General features: G+C 32.8%; 2 protein-coding genes across 3 annotated transcripts; one reads left to right on the forward strand and one right to left on the reverse strand.

Annotated features, from left to right (window-relative positions):
* Window positions 1–9824: 9824 nt before the first annotated feature.
* BMY3 (1,4-alpha-glucan-maltohydrolase) lies at window positions 9825–12757 on the forward strand. Its single transcript, NM_001247123.2, has 3 exons — window positions 9825–10227; window positions 11043–11525; window positions 11683–12757. The coding sequence occupies exons 1-3, from the start codon at window positions 9973–9975 to the stop codon at window positions 12550–12552; spliced, it is 1608 nt and encodes a 535-aa protein (NP_001234052.1). The 5' UTR covers window positions 9825–9972; the 3' UTR covers window positions 12553–12757.
* Window positions 12758–16570: 3813 nt separating this feature from the next.
* On the reverse strand, window positions 16571–20171 carry LOC101265673 (tubby-like F-box protein 6). 2 transcript variants are annotated; one of them, XM_004229148.5, is made up of 6 exons: window positions 19431–20171; window positions 18686–18773; window positions 18402–18531; window positions 18145–18324; window positions 17489–17972; window positions 16571–16929 (listed from the first exon to the last, which is right to left on the reverse strand). In XM_004229148.5, exons 1-5 carry the CDS (start codon window positions 19722–19724, stop codon window positions 17501–17503), a joined length of 1164 nt encoding a protein of 387 aa, XP_004229196.1. In that variant the 5' UTR covers window positions 19725–20171; the 3' UTR covers window positions 16571–16929; window positions 17489–17500. The 2 variants fall into 2 exon arrangements, with proteins under 2 accessions (XP_004229196.1, XP_010321048.1); XM_010322746.4 differs by having other exon boundaries at window positions 17489–17975; window positions 19431–20147.
* Window positions 20172–25018: the final 4847 nt, after the last annotated feature.

Below are 25018 nucleotides of genomic sequence, written 5' to 3' on the forward strand. Positions count from 1 at the left end.
TTGATTATCCATATTTGATGAAACCTGAGTGGTAAGTATAACATATATTTGTATAAGTAAAATATGATTTTCTTATATGAACTTCTGTCACTATTTCTTCGTTGTCGGTATATGAGATACGGGTATACATGATTTCGTACTCATACTGCACTTGTTTCACTCTTTGTGATGAAAATTTGGTTCCGAATATATACGAGAACATCTTGTGAAAATTTTTGAGTCCGAGCTTGGAGTATCTTGAAGTTGTGGTGATCTTCTTGGTTGTTCCGCAGCCCACACCTCTCTTTATTTTATTATTTATTCTGTTGCTTTTGTATTCAGACATGACATCTCTTATGTTTAGACTTGTTATCTTTGTGTCATACTTGCACATTATCTTAGAAGCTCTTGTACTTATGACACCAATTCTTGAATAGTATTTTAGTTATCCGCACTTCGTATTTATGAAGGACTTAGTGTTGAAGATCTTTTACTCGTTGTTTACCTTTTTACCTTGTTATTTAGTTAAATTGTTAAAACTATTGGTTAGCTTACTTATCAGTCGGAACATAGGTGCCATCACGACTTATAAAGTTGAATCATGACAATTTGTGTCATTCTGAATACATCTCATTCATCCTCATACATTTAACAACTTGTCTGTTGAGATTAAAAAGAAAATAAAACGTAAATATCAAATTCACAAATCACTCAAATTAAGTTGATGCCAATTTCTCCCGAATCGTTTCAACTTCAAACAATTTAAATTTTAAATTTTCTAATCTCAAATCTCTTCCAAATCATAAGAGAACAAAAAAAAGTTGAAATCATTAGCTAATACATGATGATATATCTATTTTGTTGAAACATTCAGGAATATGAGAAAGTGATATGAGTTATGCACACTACTAAAGTGATGAAATAATTGTTGACAAATTATTTGTTTTCTAAAACTTAAATTCGTCATTACAATTGAATTGAAGATTGACCAGTTGAAGAAAAAATTGAAAATTCGATGTATCATAGAATGTAATTCATCTCCAGTGATAATTAGGAATAATATGAGAGTAAAATTATATTTGTAGGTGAAAGAAAATGAATCTGAATTTGCAATGTATCCACTACATATTGATACAACATACAAAATGATTGGAGCGAAACATTATTTTGATGCTAAATTCAATTAAATTGTATGTGTCGAAGTTTAAAAAAGGATGCACTGACCGCTTATTGTGGTTTAATAAAAACTAGGTGACTCATACTATATATCAGATTAAAAGTAACAAATTACATAGCTGATACGTCGTGAAGAAGAGACAATTCTATAAGGATAAAGCAAACACTTGTCTCTATAATGATAAAGTATAAAGTTTTTTTAAAAATAATATTATATATTATGTTTGACGTATCATCATTAATGTCCTCAATGAATTAATAGAGGAGCCTTTTTTTAGATGAAAAAAAAAGTCTAAATACTCTTTATTAATGCTAATATCATTAATTGGTATATAATTTGAAGGTCAAAGATCTTCACAATAGGGGCAGAAATTTTTTAACTAAACATTAAAAAAAAAAACGAAATTTTATATTTACTTATTTCGTTCAATCTTTAATTAATGGAGCAAATAGATAATTAGTTAACGGTTGGGAGGCCTAATATTCACATTAGTATTAGGTACTTTTTAGGTCTGTTGATAATGTTTGTCAATCATAATATTTATGATTGTTATCTGAAAACAACATGAGTACAAGCAACTAAAATGGGTCATGTGCTAGGTATATTTTGTGTGTGTGTCAAAATATATTTTTTCTCTTTTACAAACACACTATAGAGCTACTATGCTTATTGGGCCTTTCATTTGTTTCTATAGTTCACAATGATAATGCTAAAAACGAAATATTGTGTTTCTATATAACATTATCATCGGAAAAAAAATGAGGAACTCTAAATTGAATATGAAGGAAAATTTCCTATTGTGGAAGTTGAAATCGATCGATTGGAGAGAGAATATATTTCAAATTAAGAAATGGAATGAAGGAGATAATCGCTGAGACTGAGGACAGAAAAGCGTGTATTTTGGAGTTGAAAAGTGATGTTATCCAGAAAGGAGAGAATAAGAGAAAAAAGAGAGTTATTTTTTTGTGAATAATAGAAAATAGAGAGTATATAATTAAATAATAATTTTTTTTCTTTAAGTTTATTATAATAGTTATTTGCGAAAATTTTCTATATAAAAAGTATAAGACATATTTATACTTATTTATTGTTATATCCACACACAAATATTATACTTCAAAAACAAATATCGCAATCTAAAATTTAAGATACAATAAATACTTGTGAATTATGTGAAACAACAAGGAATTGAGGTCTTATGTTGGTCAGCTCATAAATTCAAAGTATTATATAAGCTCAATTATATAACATAATAATAGTAATATTATTCGTAGTTGTTGGTTAATAATTTAGGGAATGAGCTACATATTTTCTTTTGATAAGTCTTTAGTTTTCAAAAATATTTTTATATATTTAATATATAGTTTCAATTTAATGGTATAAAATTCAAAAGTCATTTTTTACTTATTAAATTTTATATCAAATTAAAATAGGACAAATAAATTAAAAAAGAAAGGGTGCAGGAAATTTTTTTGTATACAACTATAGTTTTGCTCCTAATTACTATGCAGACCGACATTTTATAACACATATATACTCACTCCCAAACAACTGGGCGAATAATAAGTATATTCATGCTTAAAATCTCAAACTATTATTATGAAATTTGTAACTTTTTAATACTATCATTATTTTGGGTATTATATCAAAGTATTTTTAATATCAAAATTTTATTTTAATTAAATTAAAATGTACATACTCAGAAACTTAAAATATACCAGAATTATGCCATTATAGACGAAAATTCACCACAAAGATAAATCAAAATCTTTTATGATTTTTAATCCTACAAAAAGTTTTTACCTTTATTTCTAATTCTATAAAAATAATAAAACATACAATAATTAAAAATATAAAATACAAATAACATATACAAACATAAAATTAAAAATAACACCCCATATCTACCCACTCACCTCTACCAACCCCCACCCCTACCCCTTCCCCCTCTCAACCCCCATTACCCCTCCCCCCTCCCCCTCCCTACCACCCCCTCCTTCTACCCCTCAATTTCCCTCTAACCCCCTCCCCCTTTACCCCCCGACCCTCCTCTACCCGACCCCCGACTCTACCCCCATCCCCCATTCCCTCCACCATCTACCCCTCTCCCATCTTATCCCCCAGACTCTACACCCACCCTCTACCATGTACTAACCTCCCCTCACCTCTACCCCCCTCCCTCTACCCCTCTCCTCCTTCACCCCTTCACCTCTACCCCCTTCCTCCCCTTCCCCCGCCTTTTCACCTCTTCCAACCCTTACCTCTACCCCTCAAACTCCCTGCCCCCTCACTTCACCTTTACCAACCACTCCCCACCCCTACCCCCCTTCACCTCTCCTTTACTAACCACCTTCCTCATTACCCCTCACCTCTACTAACCCCCTCTCACCTTTCCCCCCATCCCTCTACCACTTCTCCCCATTACCCCTCACCTAACCTCTACCGACCCCCTCCCCTTCCTCCCATTACCCCTCACCTCAACTCCCTATTACCCCTCATTTCTATCCCACCTCACCTCACCTCTACTAACTCTTCCTTCCCGATTACCCCTCACCTCTACCCCCTCTCACCTATTCCAACTCCTTTTCCTTCTACCCCCTCTCCCGTCTCTACTCCCCCTTCTTAAACCCCTTCCCCCTTTCTACCCCCTACCCTACCCCTTTCTCTACCCCTTTCTACCCTCTACCCCCTACTCTACCCTTACCCTTTCCTACCCTACCCCTACCTTACTTGTCCCCCTTCTCTAACCCTACCTTAACCTACCTCCTACCCTACTCCCTATCATATATATACCCTTTACCCTAACCTACCTTTTACCCCCTAACCTACCCCTACCATTTACCCCTATGTAACACCCCATAGAACCTAGTTAGACCTAACTAGTGTTTGGTGGAATCAAGCAGGTGAAACTAGGGACAAAAAATGTTGTTTGGGTTAAGGTGATGTTTAAATGATGTAAAATGGTTACTCAAGTTAGGTTGATGATTTTGGAGGTCAAAAGTTAAGAAACAATTATATCGCCCCGAAAACTAGTAAGTTAAACTAGTGAAATGAACTAGTGTGTTGTAGGGTCTTGTACTGGACTTTAGAATTTTGTATAAGGCTTAAAATCTAGATAAATGGTTCCTATACTTAGATGGATATAATTAGGTGTTAAACGTGGGGATAATACCACCCAAGGGGTCCTTGATTCACGATCTTAATTCACGGCCACTAGGTCAAACTACGGCCCATGGGTAATGGGTGTGGGTAAGGCCTGCAAATGGTGAGTTGTAGGTCCAAACCATGAGACAAAACTACGTAAAATAGTCCAATCTACGGTTTGAAGATGGCCACGTCGTAGGTGCTACTAGTTTTTTAGCAGTTTTGTTTTAAGTTAGAAGTTAGGGGTTGGGTTAGTTATTATTTAGGGGTTAATTTAGGTAGATTATAGGTTACTAAACCACCAATACACGCTTAATAAACCCTAAACTAATCACTCTAACTAAATTACCTAAAGTATCCAAAACTCTCTCAAATAATCGTATCTCAAGAATAAAAGAAGACGAGAAGAGGATAAGAAGGGAGGCAACGACATAGGTCGAATTATCCATGAATTCAAGCTTGGTTTAGGGCAATGACAAAAAGTATTCAAATCTTAATCAACCCTGTGTTATTCTACCCATGGATCCCCCATAAAAACCCCAATTGTGAATAAAAATACCCCATTCTACTTAGGGGTGATTCTAGTTAGGGGTTTGATTGCATTGTGGATAGGGTTTGAATGTGATACCAATCTAGTTAATAACATTCAATTATGTTTAAAAAATGTTATTTTGATGATTATTATTATGATTTCATGTGAATTCCTTTGTGAACCCTAATTAAAATTGATGAAGGTGATCATTGTGGGTTTAATCCATTAAAGGCAAGGTTGGTGGTTCTAAATTGATCTTCCTATTTCACTTGTCTTAAAAACTAGTTGATCATAGTTATGATCATATAAATATGAATTGATCTATACTGAATCAAATAGGAAGTATCTTGGCTTATAATGTTAGAATTGAACCCTTAGGATTCAATTAAGACTTGAATCACCTAATAATAAGAGATGTGATCAAACTACCTTGAAATCTAGGTATAAAAAAGAGATAAAGAAAGAAACCTTGAGAGTAAGGCCATTGATCATAGAGCTTAAGGGTGAGGCTAATGTGATTACATAGTGATGCTAAGGCTTTGAGAGTAAAATCTAAAGGAAAATAGAACTCTAATTTGTTAAGGTGTTGTTGTTAAGGTTATGTAATTTGTTAAAATGTTATTGTTGAGGATGAATACTGAGTTTGTTGTTGAGGATATATAATTTGTTAAAGTGTGGTTGTTGAGGATATGTAATTTGTTAAATTGTTGTTGTTGAGGATATGTAATTTGTCGAAGCGTTATTGTAGAGGATATATAATTTATCTAAGTGTTGTTGTTGAGTTATGCGCTATGTAAACTGTGAGTTGTTAGGTTGAACTGATTTTTATGCAGGTTGTAGTTGTGGAGGTTTGGTTGGGGTGGTAGGAGTACCCGTATTTCATCCTGTTAGCTTGTATTTAGAGGTTTACTTGTTGAGTACCATGTGCTTTGGTACTCATCCCTTTCTTCTACAATTTTTTGTAGGTTACTAGCCGGACCTTTGTGGTATATTCATTTCTTTTCCGAGGCTTCTTGGAGAACTGTGAGGTAGTTGTTTGTCATCTCAGCAGACCTTACTCCTGTTTATGATTCTGTTGTACTTCAGAAACAATGTCATATGAGACTTATATTTTCTTTTGAATCAATTGTAATTTAGAGGCTTGTACACGTGACAATCAAATTTTGGGATATTTTTGAGTTTATTATAGAATTTTTGCATTTTATGGTAATAGTTGAGTTTTAGGCTAACTTTTCTTGGTGGGATAAGACGAGTGCCATCACACCCATTTTCGGATCGTGACAAAGTTGTGCATACTCTTCTAGGAAAAACATAAAAAAAATTAGATATTACCTTAACAGTGCTCTCAATATTTTCGAGTAAATCTAGAATAAAGCCTGAAGAAAATATCTTTGGTTATTTAAATGGTGGATCTTCTAGATATCCAACGGTATCTCTGTAATATACAATGTGTAACACCCCTAAATACTAGGTCAATATTCCCATGTCGATACACTATTGCTTAATTACTAAAATATGTTTTATTCTTATTTTGTGAACTTGAAATTTTGTGATAATTGTAACCTCGCTTAACATAATTGTGATAGTAATTTAAGGTATTGTATAGGTGTATTTAAGTAATACTCTAATTAGAATTACATATAAATTGAAAGTGTTAGTATCAGGTATATATGTATGTTGTTTGAGCAACCTACTTTTATTTGGACAGCACCTTTGAAGGACATTTGCACAAGTGATAAACATCACTTGTGTGACTATATATTTTCACTCATTTACCTAAATTCATTTCTTTCAAGTCAAAGAACCTTAGAACCTCATCTAAACATATTGTTCTTCAAAATCACAAGAGAAGAACTTAATACTTTTTTTTTGGAATTCGAGACACACCCTTCTCGTGATGAAATTTGTTTATGAGTTTCATAATGTTAGGTAGTTGGAGCATATATCGTTCTATAGAACATAGTTTACAGTGAATAAATATGATTTGGAAATCTAATTCGTATATCTACAACTCTTGCGTTCATGTAAAATTCTAATTTAGCAGTTATGAAATTGAAATATGGGACGCAACATAGGACAAGTTCTGTCCAGATTTTGAAATGAGAAACTTTGTATGAACAACTTGTAGTGTTTTGATATATCTTTTTGTATAAAATATATTTTGTGGCGATTCTTGTTTGTTTGCAATCTTAAAATATGTACCTACATTTTTCATGAAAGTTATAAAGTCTAGTTTTGCCATTTTACTTTTCAAATCTAAGTTGCGACATGAGGTACTAGACTGATCAGAAATACTGTTTTGTGAGCATAGTCATATTTGTACAGGCTAAGCTTACTTCTGATGATAATCCTGTTTTATGTCAACATTATTGATATGGCATTAAAGAATTTATTTAATTGTATTTTAAAGGTTGTATATACTTGTGAACAAGTTGAGGACCTTCATACATTGGTTGGTCTACAGTTTGAACTCTTGAAGTGGTGTTGGACTGTTTCTATGCTAAAGCATTGAGGTTTGTGTATAAACTTGTACTATTTTTAGCTTCTAGTATATCATCTGAAAGCTTATTTTGGTACACTCTGGTTACCTCTTATCACTTTGCATAATACACTAAGGGCACTTGTGTAACTCGCCCACTTGTACGAGTTATTTGATCACATGACACTCTTGTTGGGACCTCGTCCTTCTTGTGGTTGTGACTTTGTCACTATTGGCATGTCTCTTGATTCAGACCATTTTCCATTTAGAATTTAGATTTTTAGTCCGTCTGAAGAATGGAAGTTTTTCATTTTAAGTACGAACTAGAAAGTCATTTTTAATATGGTTCTTGGTTCTCTTGATTATTGAGTTTAGACCCTTCTTGATACAGCATGCGGACCCTTCTTTGTACATGCTTGTGCTTGGTGTGAAGATATGGTATACATTGGGCGATCCTTGTTATTATATCTCTTGGAAAATAGTGCTATGAACGTTTTTGATATTTGGATTTTAGAATATTGAACTTGATACTGTGTATATACTGTTTACTTAATCAATTTATTATATTTTAATGGTGATCCCATGACTTGAGAAAGGTGTATTGGCGAATCTAAGGACTTCGAACCTATAGTTTTTACATCACTAAGTTATATGCTTAGCGATAGTAGTTTCTATCATAGGGAATGTTCGAGGGATGCATGCAGTTGGGCATTGAAGATGGAGATTTTGAGAGCCTTAAGAAGATAACATTTGCATATAGGCATCTATATTTTATACAAACCTTGGGACTTGTACATAATCTCTGTATTGTAGATTTACATGAATTTTGATGGTTAATTTGATCATGTCATCATTGGTTGTAATATAAGTATGATATATATTTTGTTTTTTTTTTTGGGTGTGTAAACCCAAACCTTCTAATATATTAGATTCACTATATGTTTTAAAAGTTTGTGTGAAGTGTGAACCGGCTAATTTTTGTACTCAAAAGCTAGGAGTTTTCTTTTATATTCTTTTCAAGTGTGAGAATAAAACATTATAGGAATACTCGTAAGTTATTTGCTTAGATTTTTCTGGAAGGGTTCTTCCGCCATATGAATAAATTTTACGCAATTTAAGTTTTACATCAAAATAATGTGTGAATGGGCAGACTTCTCTTCTTTTACATTTTTAATGAACCTAATGCCTCTACGAGACTATAACAATGTGACATTCGTTACGTTTTTTTAAATTGCAAGTATTAAATTAGATTTTTTCCTTAAAAGGGTAGTATACTTTCGAAAGGGTTGCCACACAACGTGTCTGAAAATTCGAATATAGGTTGAGGAGACTTTTGACCATTTTCTCAAACTTAAAAAGATATCGTCTAGATTGACCAGAAAAACTCTAGTTATGCGCAAGAGAAGTTAGTTGTTTTACCTAGATCAACTATATGTCTAGAGAAGAGATTCACAATCTTAATTTCGTATTTGTGATAATAACAATCGATCTTTTAGTTTTAAGCATAATTATACAAAGGAAATTTTTTAAACATTTACTTTTTACATGAATTTTAGAAATAAAAATTATTCATTTTGATTATATTTATGAGTAATATTTTAGATGAACTCAACGCCTATCTTATTGATTAAATATTCAAAAAAATAATTAATTTATGAGAAAAAATTTTGATGATTAATTTAAATAGTGCTTGAATCTCATATGTGATCCATCTAAATAATAAAAGATAAATTTGCAATAGTAAGTCAAGATCCAATCCTAAATCCATTGCATAAAACATGTTAAACATAAATTTAATTTGTTTTCTTCCCCCATAATAGCATAAATCTTATCCACAATTTCTTTGAGATTGATTCTATTGTTAAATGGCTGTTTTCACATCAAATGAATGCTTTGTTAAAGAAAAGCTGGCATGGAACTGAGTCAGCAAAGCTACAAGATCATGACACGTGTCCCAACATATTATTTATGGTTTTCTAAATTATTGAGATTTAAACAGTAGATGCAAAAAGTGACAAAAAATAAAATAATTGGTTATCAATTCTGTTGCCCTTTTTTGACATATCAGCTCAGTACCTTTCATCTTTTATTATCCACACAAAAATATCCATCTTAATTTCTCCTGTTTTCTTTTTTAGGTGGTTCCAATTTCATTTTTTTTCCTATTTTAAAATTATTATTATTTAATATAATTTTGTCATATTATTTGAAATTGATTAAAAATAAATTAAGATAACAATTATATAATCATTCTTGACCGGTGTGTTAGTAGGTCAATTTTGGATTTAACTAAATTTATATAAAATAAATAAACGTTGTGCAAGTTGATATTTAATATGTGACAGCGGAGAGTATTTGGACAAGAAAAGGAAATAAATAAAAGGTTAAATTATGCGGCTTGAATTTTCGTTTAACTGTGAAGATGACACGTGGCTTATTCAGCTAGCACTATTTCTATTGGTTTCTTTCTTAATTATTATAAAAACTGGTCCCAGATGCGATTGAATCTCAAATTTTTGTATAATTTCTTCAATTTTTTTGCACTAAATCCTTCAGTTTACCAAATTACTTGAAATTCTCCTTTTGCTGATTGTCAAGAATTTGTTTATCTGACAAAACGCCCAAATTTTTCTGGTTATATTTCAGTTTCAGAGGAAAATTATGGAGGTTTCAGTGATGGGAAGTTCTCAGGTGAATTTGGGTAGGAATGATTTGGGATGTAGAGAAGTTGGGAATTGTAGTTTTACAAAGAGTTTCAATTCAAACATCTCCTCCTCTTCTTCTTCATCTTCTTTGAAAAGTTCGAAATTGTGTATAAAATTGCGTTCCAAGTCTTTGAATAGGTTTAGTTTGAAAGCATCTGCTTGTTCGCAACCTGAACCACTCATATTGAAGAATAACAGAGAAACTAAGACGGTAAGTTACCAGATCTTCGTGTTTTCATTTATTTTGTTTTGAGATTTGTAGGGAATATGCTATTTGTCATATTGTTTTTTTGATTTAGAATTTGGGGGTTTGGAATAATGTTGATATGTTATTTTTGAGCCTGAGTTAGATTGGAAACAACCTCCCTACCTCTTAGATGGTAAGGGTAAGGTCCGGATGAGTGGTGTAGCTACATCGAAAAAAATAGCATATATACAAGTAAAATGATATACGAAATGACTAAATAACAGATTTTGGACACTCTTAACATAACAAGCTGCTATTTTTAGACATTTTTATGAAACTTCTAGCTCCGACACTGTGTGGGAGTACACTGGATATATTTTTGTTGCTGTAGTAGTAATATTGGTGTGTAATTGTATCTTGTGGTGTTCTTACCATTCTAATCATGCAACTTGAGCTTATGTTGTTTCCTTGGTCAATAAATGAAGTATTGAGTTGCCTTCTTATATACCACAATTGTCTCTTAGAACTTTAGATAAAGACTGTTGAAGCTAACTCTGAGAATGAATGTCCTTCATAGTTCAATGAATAGGAATATCATTGAGAAATTGGACTATACTGGTATGATTGATTATATTAATTGTAATTACCATAGTACTAGATTCAAATGTGTTTGATATTCTTTTAGTTTTGAAATTTTCATGATGGATAATGGAGTGTGCGGCTTCATTTCTCACTTTTTGCTTCAAGCCCCATCGACCATCTCACGCTTTTTTAGGTTATTAAAACATTGTTGTATTGATATATTGACATGTCCTGCTCTATTGGATATTCTCTTGCAGAGTGATGGTGTGAAACTATTTGTTGGGTTGCCACTTGATGCTGTTTCAAGTAGTAATACAATAAACCATGCTAGAGCAATTGCAGCTGGATTAAAAGCATTGAAGTTACTAGGTGTAGATGGCATAGAACTCCCCGTCTGGTGGGGAGTTGTTGAGAAGGAAACCAGGGGAAAGTATGACTGGACAGGCTACCTTGCACTTGCTGAAATGATCCAAAAGTTGGGACTTAAGCTTCATGTGTCACTTTCCTTCCATGCATCAAAGGAAGCCAAAATTCAACTCCCAGAATGGGTTTCTCAGATTGGTGAATCTGATCCTAGTATCTTCTTTAAGGACCAATCAGGACAACACTATAAGGATTCTCTTTCATTTGCTGTTACTGATGTTCCTGTCCTCGATGGGAAGACTCCGGTTCAAGTGTACAAAGAGTTCTGTGAGAGCTTCAAGACTGCATTTTCACCGTTCATGGGCTCCACAATCACGGTATGAATTGTTTAGTTTAACTTTCAAGCTTTTGGGCATTATGGTTGCATTGAATTTAACATTGGTTGTTAAGAATTTTTGCATCAATCTAATCTAATGATAGTTATCTTTCAATGTATAAAGTTAAAACTCATTAGTACATTGTGTCATCTTTCAGGGCGTTTCCCTTGGTCTAGGACCAGAAGGCGAGCTTCGCTATCCTTCTCATCACAATCCATCCAAAATGAACAATCATCAAGGAGCTGGTGAGTTTCAGTGTTATGATAAATACATGCTGAGTTCTCTCAAACAGTATGCCGAGAGCAATGGAAATCCTCTGTGGGGATTGGGCGGTCCACACGATGCCCCTGGTTCTGATCAACCACCCATGACAAGCACCTTCTTCAAGGATAATGAAGGATCTTGGGAGACAACTTATGGTAACTTTTTCCTTTCTTGGTACTCGGAGCAGCTCATTTCTCATGGAAGCCGACTTCTTTCACTTGCCACTGAAACATTCCATGACGTTCCTATCTCCATTTGTGGCAAACTTCCTCTTGTGCATTCTTGGTATAAAACCCGATCCCATCCTAGCGAGCTAACAGCCGGTTTCTATAACACAGCCAACAGAGATGGTTATGTAGAAGTCGTTGAGATGTTTGCAAAGCATTCGTGCCAACTTATCTTGCCTGGGATGGATCTCTCGGACAATCACCAGCCAAATGAATCTCTCTCGAGCCCAGAGTTGTTAGTTGCTCAAATTACATCATCTTGCAGAAAGCACGGAGTGGAAATCTTAGGGCAAAACTCAATGGTTGCAAATGCACCAAATGGTTTCGAACAGATAAAGAAGTTGTTGTCAAGTGAAAAGGAAATGAGCTTGTTCACATATCAAAGAATGGGTGCTGATTTCTTTTCTCCTGAACATTTCCCTGCATTCACTCAATTCGTCCGGAACCTTAATCAACCAGAACTGGATTCAGATGATCAACCAACGAAACAAGAAGAACGTGTTGCCAGCAATCATCTCCAGATGCAAACAGCTTAGATTCAGATTCTATGTACATATTGGTAATCATCTTAGAAACCGTAATTTCGCTAGTAATGCACGTTATATAGTGATGAATAGGTAGCAGCTGAAAGTTGCAGTCATTTAGTTTTTCTGTTATATATTTGTATTGTTATAGTATGAGATTGTTTGTTGGCTTGAATCTATGAAGATAGCTTTCAAATATATTTGTTATTTGGTTGCATTTCTTTTCTCTTAGTTGAACATTGCAAGTTGGTCCAACAACTCTCCCAGCCCCGGCCTAGGCCTAAGCTGTATGGATCAATTTGTGCCCACCTCGATAATTTTATTAGATATTTGAACTTTCTTAGTTTTCACACTTTATTGATCGATATCTATACGATATTAATCATATTATAGTTGATATCATTGATCCATTAATTGAACACTAGTTTAAAGTTCATTGGATAAATGCAATCAGTGTTTCCTTTTCTTCACAAGTTTTGGTGTAAATCTTCTTCTATTGTTCACAATTTGGAGTATTGATAGAACTCAAATCAGTGTGAAATAGAATTTCTTTAAATCATGTTATATATTTTTAAAATTAATTGCTTTCCATCAAACTTTGTCATGTACTCAAAAAGGAATAATTACATATCTTACCATCTTTGATTTTATTTACATATAAAAACAAAGAGTGTGGGTCCATGTTTTCAATAACACAATTCCACGAAGCAAAAAACTCATCTATCTGCTTCCGCTGATAAAATAAGATACTTCAGAATTATGTTTGCTATTAAAATTATAATTTATTTATAATATTAGCTTTATCTTTAACTATAAATTTAGTCTCAAACTTAATCCATAATATCACATATTATCTCTAATTTGATATTATTTCATCCTCTCTCTTAGATGGGATAATTTAACTTAAAAATTCTAATTCTTGAATAATTTAATCCGCGAATCAAATGAATCGCGTAGAAATATGAAAGTAGGTTTGAGTGGCAGCGGCCACCGGCCATAACATATATAGTATCATAAATAATTGAATGAAAAACCTTAAAAACATGGAAACATCTTACATTTGGCAACATATAACGTGTCTTGTTATCTATGGCTTATTCAAATAATATTGACGCTGAAAGTAAGATAAGTCAAACTTTTTCTTGAGAGGGTTTGAAATATAAAAAGAAAAATACAATGAAAGGTTGGATTAACGGGAATTTAATATCTATGGTATATATGTGTTACAGAAAATATTGTATCTTCCATATATATCTAACTTAATTATATATAAGAGCAGATTCTTAATTGATTTTCTTGATTTAGTTTATTTAGTTTCCTCTCATAGATGTTGGAAATCTTTATTTCTAACAATAGAAAGTTAGAAAAAAAACATTTATTTATATAAATATATTGTCTTCATGTGTAGGTGTAATTTTTCGCCAAAGGCTTGACCCTTTCAAGTTCCGTCCCTGGTTCACTAGAAGAAAATTAATTGTATCATTCGTGCTATGTTGTTCGAATTTTTAAAAAATATCAATAAATGCATATTGAATTCTTTAAAATTAATGTATTTTTAAAGAATTCGACACGAATGTGATATAGAGTATCATAACTAATTGAATGAAAAACCTTGAAAACACAGAAACATCTCATTTGGCAACTTATAAGGTGTCTATTTATCTATTGCTTATTTATACGTGTTATATTGCTTGGATTCTTCAAAAAGGTCAACAAATGCATATTAATAGTTTCAAGCAAAGCATCTTGATGTATAATACAAAGTGCTTCCGTTACGTAACTTAATAAATGAAATTTGATGTTTATTTCAAAGTTCCAACATATTACTACTTTTAATATTTAAGAAGTCTTTCTTTGTTACAAATTAGATTTTGTACTCTTTTTTTTCTTTTTCTATGACCTTCAATATTTTATAAGAAAATATCAAATCAATTAAAATACCCTATTAATAGGCCAAGCCATTGAAGAATACGATTTTTTACTTTTCAGAGTATATGAAAGTAAACAAAAATTCATTAAATACGTATAATAATGTAAAAATATATAAAACTTGTCTATGAGATTAATTTGTTTAATTCAAGCCATAAAAATCTATAGCATGCATGAAGAAAGAAGCTAATTAACGATTTTTCAGTCATTGCGCGCTAGCTTATACGTACTCGGGTAGAGGGGGAAATAATAGGAAAAGTTTTTGTTCTACCTCCTAATTTTTATAAAAATGAGTGAATATTTTCTTGTGGATCATGTATAAATAGACTCATATTATTTCTTCAAATCATGTTACATGATTTAAATTGAATTACTTTCAAACTTTGTCAATTGTCATGTACCAAAAAGCACAATTAAATATCTTACCATGATTTTATTTTGGGCAACTTTCAAATATAGCAAACAAAAAATTCATGTTTGTATGTTATAGCAAACTTTGCATAATTGCGCTCCATAGCAAACATAAAACTGTATAATTTGCTATACATATACAATTGTATAATTCGCTGGCCTAAATTGTATAATTCGCTGGCCTATTTCGCTGCAATTGTATAATTTGTTTTGCATACAGTTGAATCGAAATAAAATGTATGTATACTGCATAATTATAAGTGTATAGCAAGAAGATATATGTTTTTCTCGCTTTATACAAAAACAGAAACACAATATATACATTTCTGTTGTATAAAGCTAGAGAAAATTGTATTTCACTGCAATTGTATAATTCGTTGGCCTTTTTCTCTGCAATATTTGAAGTAAAATGTTTGTAAATTGTATAATTAAGTGTATAACACGAAGATATACATTTTTGCATGTGTATATACAATTTTCTCTCGCTTTATAAAACAGAAACAGAATTTTACACTTCTGTGTATAAAGCAAGAGAGGCGAGCGAGAATGGAGAGTGGCGAGCGAGATTTTTGGGAAAGAGACGCTGACAAATTTTAGCTAATGTTTGCTATGGAGCACAATTAAATCAAACCCTAGCTATTTCATTTAATTTAGGTTATTAGTTTGTTATTATATACAATTTTCCTTTTTATTTTTCTTACATAAATGATACGTCTCCCCTAATATAGACTCAAGTTTGGGCCCATGTTTTTAATAACACAACCCCACCAAACAAGAAATGTCAAAAGAAGAATATCAAACTTTATGTTTTAGAATAATTTTATGATTTTGATTTATCTCTTAAATAAAATTATTTCCAAACACACCATACCGCGTAAATTAAAATGGAAGAAGTAATATTATAAAGAATTTCTTTTAATTTATTTGATGATACACACGATAAAAATAAATTCAAGTCACTCTAAATATCGATGATATTTATATATAATAGGACAGACAAGAAAGCTTGAAAATTTGGAAGATCTCACATGTGGCAAAGTATAGCATGTCTACTTATCTATTTGCTTAATTATTCAAACTCCAACGAAATAATGATTCTTGAAAATCAGTTATAGTAGATTCAATGAATATGAATTCAAATTTTTGTGATACATGTTTGATTTTAGATCCTCACAATCATATCGTACTATAATATTTTAGTTGGTTAATTATTCTATTTTTAATTAAATCTATTTCATTTCATTGAGAAGTATTGAAAATATATATGAGCTCAAGATAAATAGTTAGTTTTATCTCTAAATTAGTGATAATCGTAAAAACACTATTCTATTTGGCTAATTAGACTTAGATACAACATCGATCTACCATATACATAACAAATGCTCTCAAACTTTTCCACTTTGGCTATTAAACTTAGATACAACGTAGATCTGCCACATACATAACAAGTGATCCAAAACTTTTATAAAAGCACAATACTCTTAACAAAAATCGTGAAAAAAGTGTTAAAAACACCCCTAAACTTGGAGATAATTTAAGGATGTAACTCGTTCATGTTTAAATCTAGTTTGTCAAGAAAACATTTTTAAAACTGTCAATACGAAAAATGAAACTAATAATTCACATTAAATTTAAGAGTATTTTTAATACGAAACGTCTTTGACGTATACTACAAAGTAAAATCGTTGTGTAACCTTCAACAAATATATATGTTATTTCTCAAAAGCAAGAGCAGCATTAAAGTCTTTTCAAGGAAAAAAAAAAGTGATTGAAGTAAATTATATACACAGAAAAAGAAAATATACAAAATATGTTTAAAGAGGATCATAATATTTTTTTTTCTTTCTTTCTAATCTTTAGCTGCAACAACATTCTTTTGGTTCTTTAGTTTCTGTATCCCCCTTTTCTGGTGTGGTCCTTGAGAAAACATACAAAAAATAATGATTTATCAACTTTGGCGTTTTATTCAGCAATTGCACCATTCTTGTGCTTCACATTCAAACACTGGAATTATTGCACTTCCAAGCAACCACGCCGCGGCTGCTAGCACTGTTGAACAAATGCAAACACGAAATTTAGAAGCCAGAAGAACATATTGAAGGTAATAACAACTTGGTACTACAAACACATTCTTTGACATGCTATGATACTTGAATTTCTAAAACAACAGTGTACCATATATGTGTGAACTTTTTTTCATCTGTTCTACTCTTTTTGATTATGTGTTATAAACCACTGAAGTCTAGCAACATCGAACATCCTCTTCCCTTTATGTAAAAGCTGATTGTAAGCTTAAAAGAGAAGGTTACGCCACAATCACTATGAATTCCTTTTGGTAATTAACTAACTGCATGACCAGCTTAAAGACATGCAGTTAACAAAGCATAAACAGTACTTGAATTTAACTCTCGGACGACTAAAAACAAGATTTTAAGATACAAGGTCCAATGCAATTGACGAATCGTAGAGTGAACTGACAGAAGTTCCGTCTGCGACGTTTTTAACACGATATGCAATTAAAACCTTGTTATCTTTGATAATTGTGAAAAGACTTATAAATGCTAGATTGTGAATTTGAACTTCTGCAAGGAAAGAGGTAGAGCCAAACCTCAAAGATGAGTCATTCACAAGCAATTTTAGTGTCAAAGCTGCTAAGGCATATGGCGAATGCCTGGAATGCTGATAGTGGGTAGCGGTAATCCATTGTAAACATGTCCTTCCCTACTTTACCGAATTGCAAAATAACCTTCTCATGTTCTGGTCCAGCCGCACCATTCTCTGGAGAAGCTACCAACTGAAAGTTCTTCACCGAGGCGACGGTTACCCGACCATGAAAGTTCAAACACCAGCATTGGAGCTGTTCATGCCATCTGGGAGCCTTATTTTTCAGAACCAGTGAACCTTCTCTTTGAGTTTCTATAGGCCCAGACAAAGACTTCTCCAAGCGACTTGATTTGGATCGAAGAAATCGCATCGGAAGAGAGGAACCACTATTGCCCATTGGAAAATCAACCTGTGTGGGAGCTATACCTCCAGGTTTAATGGCAGAAGCTGGGATAGCATCCATCACACAATGCATTCTTCTTGGCCCCCTGCTAGTTACATAAGATGATTGATCTATCATTATCCACTGTCTAACACTTACCAATGTGTTACCATTAGTATCATTACTAGAAGAGCTTTTCTATATTTTTCGAGAAAGAGAATTCATGTGTCAAGAAAAATTTAGTTCTCCAAACTTTTGCAAGGAAAGTAAAGCCTCACCTGGCTCCAAGTACATTCAACTCATATGAAATATGAGCAACTTCATAATTTCCAGCAGGCACTCTAGAATTCATTTGTTTTGAGCCCACAAGCCTAGTGGAACGGCTCTTCACCAGCTTGGCTCCAGCATAAGGAAGAATAGAATCATATGCAGTAAACTTGGTTCCAAGGAAATTTGATCTAGCAAACAAGAAAGAGACTCTTTAAACACCATCTAAGCTTTAGCAATCACCCGATCAACAATAAGCAAGCCATACCTTAATCTCCCGATACAAGTGCCACCTCCCTTTGACGTTTCATTTGCATCCAATGATATAGTGTAGTCAGTGCAGGTGGCCTTCCTGTACTTCCGAGCAGCAAGAAGAAACTTCCCATCATCAGCTAATGCTGCCACAACAAATAGATAAATAAAAAATGTAAGATGGTTCCAAACTTGAGGATGCATTCTAGCTGAACATAACATCACGCTTCCCTCCACACAATCCCTTGTTTAATAAGATAATTTGAAGACGCGGATTCACAAACAGTAACGAATGCTCACCTTGAGTCAAACTGAGGTATAGATGATATGCCTGTGTTGTCTGGTTTCTCTTTATAAAGCACTGAAGGAGTGTGTCTCGTGGACCAGGCTGCAAAAATAGGGAATACTACTTAGAATACAGGAAACAAGATAAGTAATGAACTTCATAATTGATATGTAACCTCTTATGAGGAACTTCACAATTTTTTACTGCTTTCTTCTTTTTCACTCATGGAAGGGATAACTGACCATCTAAGTTCAAAACTTACTCAGCAATTAGACAGTATAATTCATATGTGGGGATTCGAAAACAATCTGATTTGCAGAAAACAAAATTTGGAAGAGTTGTTTGGAAAAGAAAAAAAAAGTAATTAGACATATAATCAGCAAGAAGACAGAACAGATGCCACCAAAAATATGGAAAATGAACCAAAAGAGTAAACTAGTGCCTAACATATATCATTTCATTGTTCTCCACATCTTCAATTCAAGCTCAACTTAAGCAAAAGCCAATCTTGAACTTCAATTCAATCTCAACTTAAACCGAAGCTAATCTTGAACTTCAATTCAATCTCAATTTAAGCCTAAGAAACAAGAAGTTATAAAACACAAACACTTAAATAAACAAGAAAACTCCAAATCAAAACAACACCATAAGCAGCAAATTAACTACTTGTAATATGATACCATCTCAAAATTCAAATCCTGAATGCAAATCATGAAGAAGAAAAAATAACTAACAATTAGAAGAGGGGAATTTGTTTACCTGCTTGACAGAAATTGGAAAAGTTAACTTTCCAGAAACTTCAGGAGTCTTCACCAACTCCTTCATAATCTCCCTCCAGCTCCTACACACTCCAGAACAAGCTACAACACTTCTCCTCAAAGGCCATTTAGATTCTGTATCTTCAATCCTCATAAGAACCTCTCTTAATAACTCTAAAGGCAAATTAGCCCAACAGCTCTCCACAAACACTTCATCAATCCCCTCTGTTTCCTCTGCCACAGCCACCACTGAACTCTGGCGACACCTTGACTTTGACCCATAACCCCACTTCATCTCACAACCCAAAAAAAATAGCTAAAAATTGATTTCTCAAAACAATGCTTATAAACTCAACCAAAACACTCCCACCTCACAGAAATTTCATAAACATCAAACCTACAACCAAAAATGCACCTTAAATCCAGATCTGAAATCTATAATCCCCCTAAAACACCATAAAGATTGAATCTTTAACATTCTTTCATGCCTAAACTCAACACCCAATGCATCAAAACCAAATTTTAAAACAAAAAACCATATGGGGTTTGAAAATTAATCTGAAAAGTTATCAAGAAAACAGAATAAAAAAAAGGTGGTAACCTGAAAGGTGAAAATTGAAAATATTTGAAGATGTGTAAAGAGAATATGAAAAGTGACAGAAAGAGATAGCTGTGGAAAGAGAGTACTCTTAATGGATGGATAAGTGAATCATTGAGTGAAAGGGCCCTACCCTCTATTCCTATTTTATCTAAATTATTACAACAGTATTTTGTAAGATTCTATGTAAATATTCCGTCATATTTTTAGAATATTAATATTTTTTTATTTAAAAGTTAACATATATACTTATGGCATAATTTTATCTATCGATATTTAATAAATATTAACTTAATAAATAAGATTATGACACGTATATATTGTTACTATAAAAAATGTATATGTACTCTAATTTATGGATGATAATGATACTAATATTTCAAAAGCATAACAAAAAATACTTACATATCACTTATAATAGTTTGAAATATATTTGTCATTATTTCTTATTAAAGTTATACGAAAAGTACTATAAATTTTAATTATTTACATATCAATATGATAAAAAATATATCATAAAGTATTAATTGAAATTATAATTATTTGCCTCTAAAAAGAAAATCATGACACTTAAAAGTGGAGAAAGATAATACTAATTACGTTACGTCATTCTTACTAAAAAACAATTTATTTAAATTATTAATGTATTTGTCATTTTTTTTTAAAAGTTAAATATTTAGTTAGCTTTTTGTTCTTTGTAGTAATTGTTTCTTTTAAGGTTATAAATACATTAGTTATAAAGTGATAATATATAAATAAGTAAATATTTAATTAAAAAATATTATATCCTAAAAATATGAGGATATAACCGTTAAAATTTCTTGCAATTAATTTTTTTCTTTAAAACATATGTCAAAAGAAAAATACAGTATATAATTTGTGATTAATAGATAATTACCAATTAATTTTCATTATTATCCGTACTCAGTAAGTGGATAAAAAGCATTAATGCGGCGAAAAAAGAGGCTAGTTTCATTGTTATCCATACTCAATAAATGGATAAAAAAAAATTAAATTGGGTGAAAAAAGGATACTTATTATTAAATGAAAAATGATGATTATTACTTATATATGTGTTGTGGATGCGACATATTATTTATGAGATTGAGCTACAAATATGGTAAGAGGGGTTTATGTCGTAGTTATCGCTCGACTTCGAATTTGAAGGTGATTAATTGATAATTTTTTAGATTAAATTTTTATCAGTCAATTAATTTCACTTCTAAATATTACTTTGTTGAATTATTTATTAGATAATTAATTTGTGATTCATAAATTAATTAATTTGTGAAATTAACTTACACTAATTCGCCAAATAGAATTAATTTGGAGTCCGTGGGACAAAATTAATTTGAAATCGGTAGAGTTGTTTCAATCAGGACCTATTCCTTTCGAATATGCATTTTCCCCCCAAAAGTTACCATGCCTTTTATGAAAATTATTGAGTCTAGTGACATGGCAGTTAGTTGGAATGTAACTAACTTATGTAGAGTTAGTTAGTTAGGTGCTTACGTAGCAGCAATGTGCAGGAAAAGAATATGTTAAACTTCAGTTAGAGTTAGCAGTATATATATAGATAGTCTTGTATCAATTTTAGTGCACTTCAATATGATTCTGTGGAATAAGATTCTCTCTATTTTCTCCCTTCCGTAAATTGCTTTCTTCTCCATTTCAGTTGTTCATCGTAATTCCACTCTAAATTCATGGCCTAGATTTAGATGGATGCATTTCACGTGGTATCAGAGCACTCGATCTAATGCATGTATTTCTGCATTCTTCTTCTTCTCCTCCTTTTTTCAATTGCTCGATTGGCAATGGGTTAAAACAGTACACCAACAGTTCGCACAGATCTTATTCCAGATCACAATTATCCTTTGTTTCTTCAATCCACTGATATTTTAGGAATCACGTTGATTGGTATCCAACTGATTGGTATAGAGAACTACGCCTTATGGAGTCGATACATGAAGATTGTCTTACTTGAAAAAACAAGTTAGGTTTCATCGATGGAACGTGTGCAAAATCTTCCTATTCTGGTAAATTACTGAATCGATGGGAAGATACAACGTTATGGTTTTGTGTTGGATCATGAATGTTGTTTCCAAATAATTATTGATAGGCATTGGATATGTGTATGATTCGCGTAGAGTGTGGTATAGCTTGAAGGAGAATTTTTCTATAGAAAATAGTGTGCGAACCTTTCATCCACATAAGGAAATTGCCTTCCTAACCCAAAGTAATAGTTATGTGTCTGTATATTTTTCTAAACTTAGTGATCTATGGGATGAGTTTGATGTCTCGATTCCCCCCCCCCCCCCCCTTCCATTTTGTAATTGTGAGACGACTAAGGTGTTTGTTGAGCACATACAAAAACACAGGATTTTCCAATTCCTTACTAAGGTTAAACGACTCATATTCTAGGGCAAAGAGTCAGATTTTCATGATGCAACCCTTGCCTAGTATTAATTAAATCTATTCTTTAGTAATGCAAGAAGAAAGTGAAAGAGCTCTTTCGACTGGAGTGCAGGAATTAGATTTGAATAAATTTGTTGTTATGATAACCAATAAGTCTAACTCGAGCAATAAATCAAAGAAATCAGACATGTAGTGTGACTATTGTAGAAGACCAGGTTACACTAGAGCTTATTATAGAAGATTGATTGTTCAAACGACAGATAGAGGGTTTCAACCTACTAGAGGATATCAGTCTGATAGAGGTGATAATCACTTTGACAAAGGAGGAATTTCACATCATAAAGAACCTTATAACCACATATCTAAATGAAAATCTTACCCCAAACCTGCTGTTAATTGTATTATTCAGGACACAGACTAGTCATCACAACACACAGGACAAGGACAATCTACAAGTCAATTGGCTCCTATTTTTTCACCAGAACAGCATTATCAAATCCAGCAAATGATCAAACGAGAACATAGTGCTGATGCCGGTGCAAACTTAGCTAACACCAACATTGTCGGTACTTCTCACTCTCCTGATACGTCCTCAGGTATTGTCTTCTCTTTGCTTTCTAGTCTAGAGAGTACACAGTGGGTTGTTGATACAATAGCATCTAATCATATAGTTTCAAGGCTTGATATGTTAAACCCTTCGACACAATTGTCTAAGTTTGGAAAGGAACACTTACTTAATGGTGAATATGCTGATATAACTCACAGTGAATCTGTTAGCATAATGGATAACCAACAAATTAGAAATGTTCTTTGCGTTTTTAATTTCCAATTTAATCTCCTATCTATATCCAGACTTACTAAGTATCTAAATTTCATTGTAGGTTTTTATCATGAATGTTGTATATTTCAAAACCTTTGCAATGGCAAGGTATTGAGCATATGTAGAGAATTTGGTGGCTTGTATCTGTTTGAAAATGTTGTTCAGCCACAACTATCTGCCAAAGTTTCTCATCCTGCATCTTTGTATATGTCTATTGTCCAAGATTCTATTCCAATCAGCATATGGCACAGAAGACTAGGTCACATTCCTCTTGCAGTAATGAAGAAAATGGGCAGTCTTCCTCATAGAAAAATAGATAGTACTTCTAGTTTTTGTCCTGTTTGTCCACTTGCTAGACAATCCAAGCTTCCTTTCCAGTTAGCCATAGTCACTCAATTGATGTATTTGATTTGTTACATGTTGATGTATAAAGGCCTTATAGATTACCTTCTAGTGATGGTAAAAGATATTTCCTCACTCTTGTAGATGATTTTTCAAGGTTGACTTGGTTGTTTTTAGTGAATTCAACGGATGAGACTGTGTTTATTGAAGGCTTTTTTTCCATGATTCATACTCAATACCATTCCACAATCAATGTGCTTAAGTCTGACAATGACTTAGAGTTCATGAATGCCACACTCACTGATTTTCTCACTGCTCAAGGCACCATCAGATTACTTGTGTGTGCACACCCCAACGGAATGGAGGTGGCTGAAAGGAGACATTAATATATTTTAGAGATAACCAGGGCATTAAGATTCAAGGAATATATTCCTCTTCCTTTTGGGGGTAATTGTGTCTTTAATGATATCCATATTATTAATAGGATACCTTCATCAGTTATTGATGGGAAGTCTCATTTTGAAGTATTTTTCATAAACCTACATTTCTACATAACCTTAGAGTGTTTGGTTGTTTAGCTTATGCAGTTAATGTACATATAAGGGACAACTTTGCAGTCAGAGCTTTGCCTACTGTTTTCTTGGTTTATTCACCCACCAAGAAGGGCTACAAATTACTTGACTTACATTCCAAACTGATCTCATACATGAGGGATGTAATCTCATGAGTCTATATTTCCTTTCAAGCAAATTAAAAATAACCCTGATCCAATATTTCCAGTCATGACTTTTACGGAAGATTTCAAGATGATCTTATACCTCATAATACTTCATCCTGCATCCCTTCTAATGTAGTATAACCATCTACTTCATCTCCAGAGCCTCCTATCCTTGATACACCATCTCATATGCCTTTAAGCAATCTCAAAGGATTAAGTCTTCTCATATATGGTTGACTGATTATGTGGCAAATTCTTGTGCTTATCCTATGTCCAAATTCTTATGTTATGATTCCCGTACACCTAATTATGATAGTTGTCTTGTAACTCACAACATTGAAGTAGAGCCTAGACATTATAATGAAACTATTTGGGATGCTAGATGGGTTCTTTCTATGCAACAAGAACTTTAAGTTCTAGACGACAATGGCACCTGAGATGTTGTTGATATACCTCCTGGAAAGGTGGTCATTGGTTGCAAATGGTATTCAAGATCAAATATAAGGCTGATGGTTCTATTGAAAGGTTTAAAGCACTGTTGGTTGTCAAATGATTTAGTCAAAATAAAGGCCTAGACTATAGTGAGACATTGTCTCATGTTGCCAAAATGGTGATTATGAGGTTTATTTAGTTGTAGCTGCTTCCAAACATTGACATTTCTACCAGATGGATATATATAATGCTTTTTTACACGGT

This window comes from Solanum lycopersicum, chromosome 1 (genome assembly GCF_036512215.1).
Source record: "Solanum lycopersicum chromosome 1, SLM_r2.1".
NCBI classification, from domain to species: Eukaryota; Viridiplantae; Streptophyta; class Magnoliopsida; order Solanales; family Solanaceae; genus Solanum; species Solanum lycopersicum.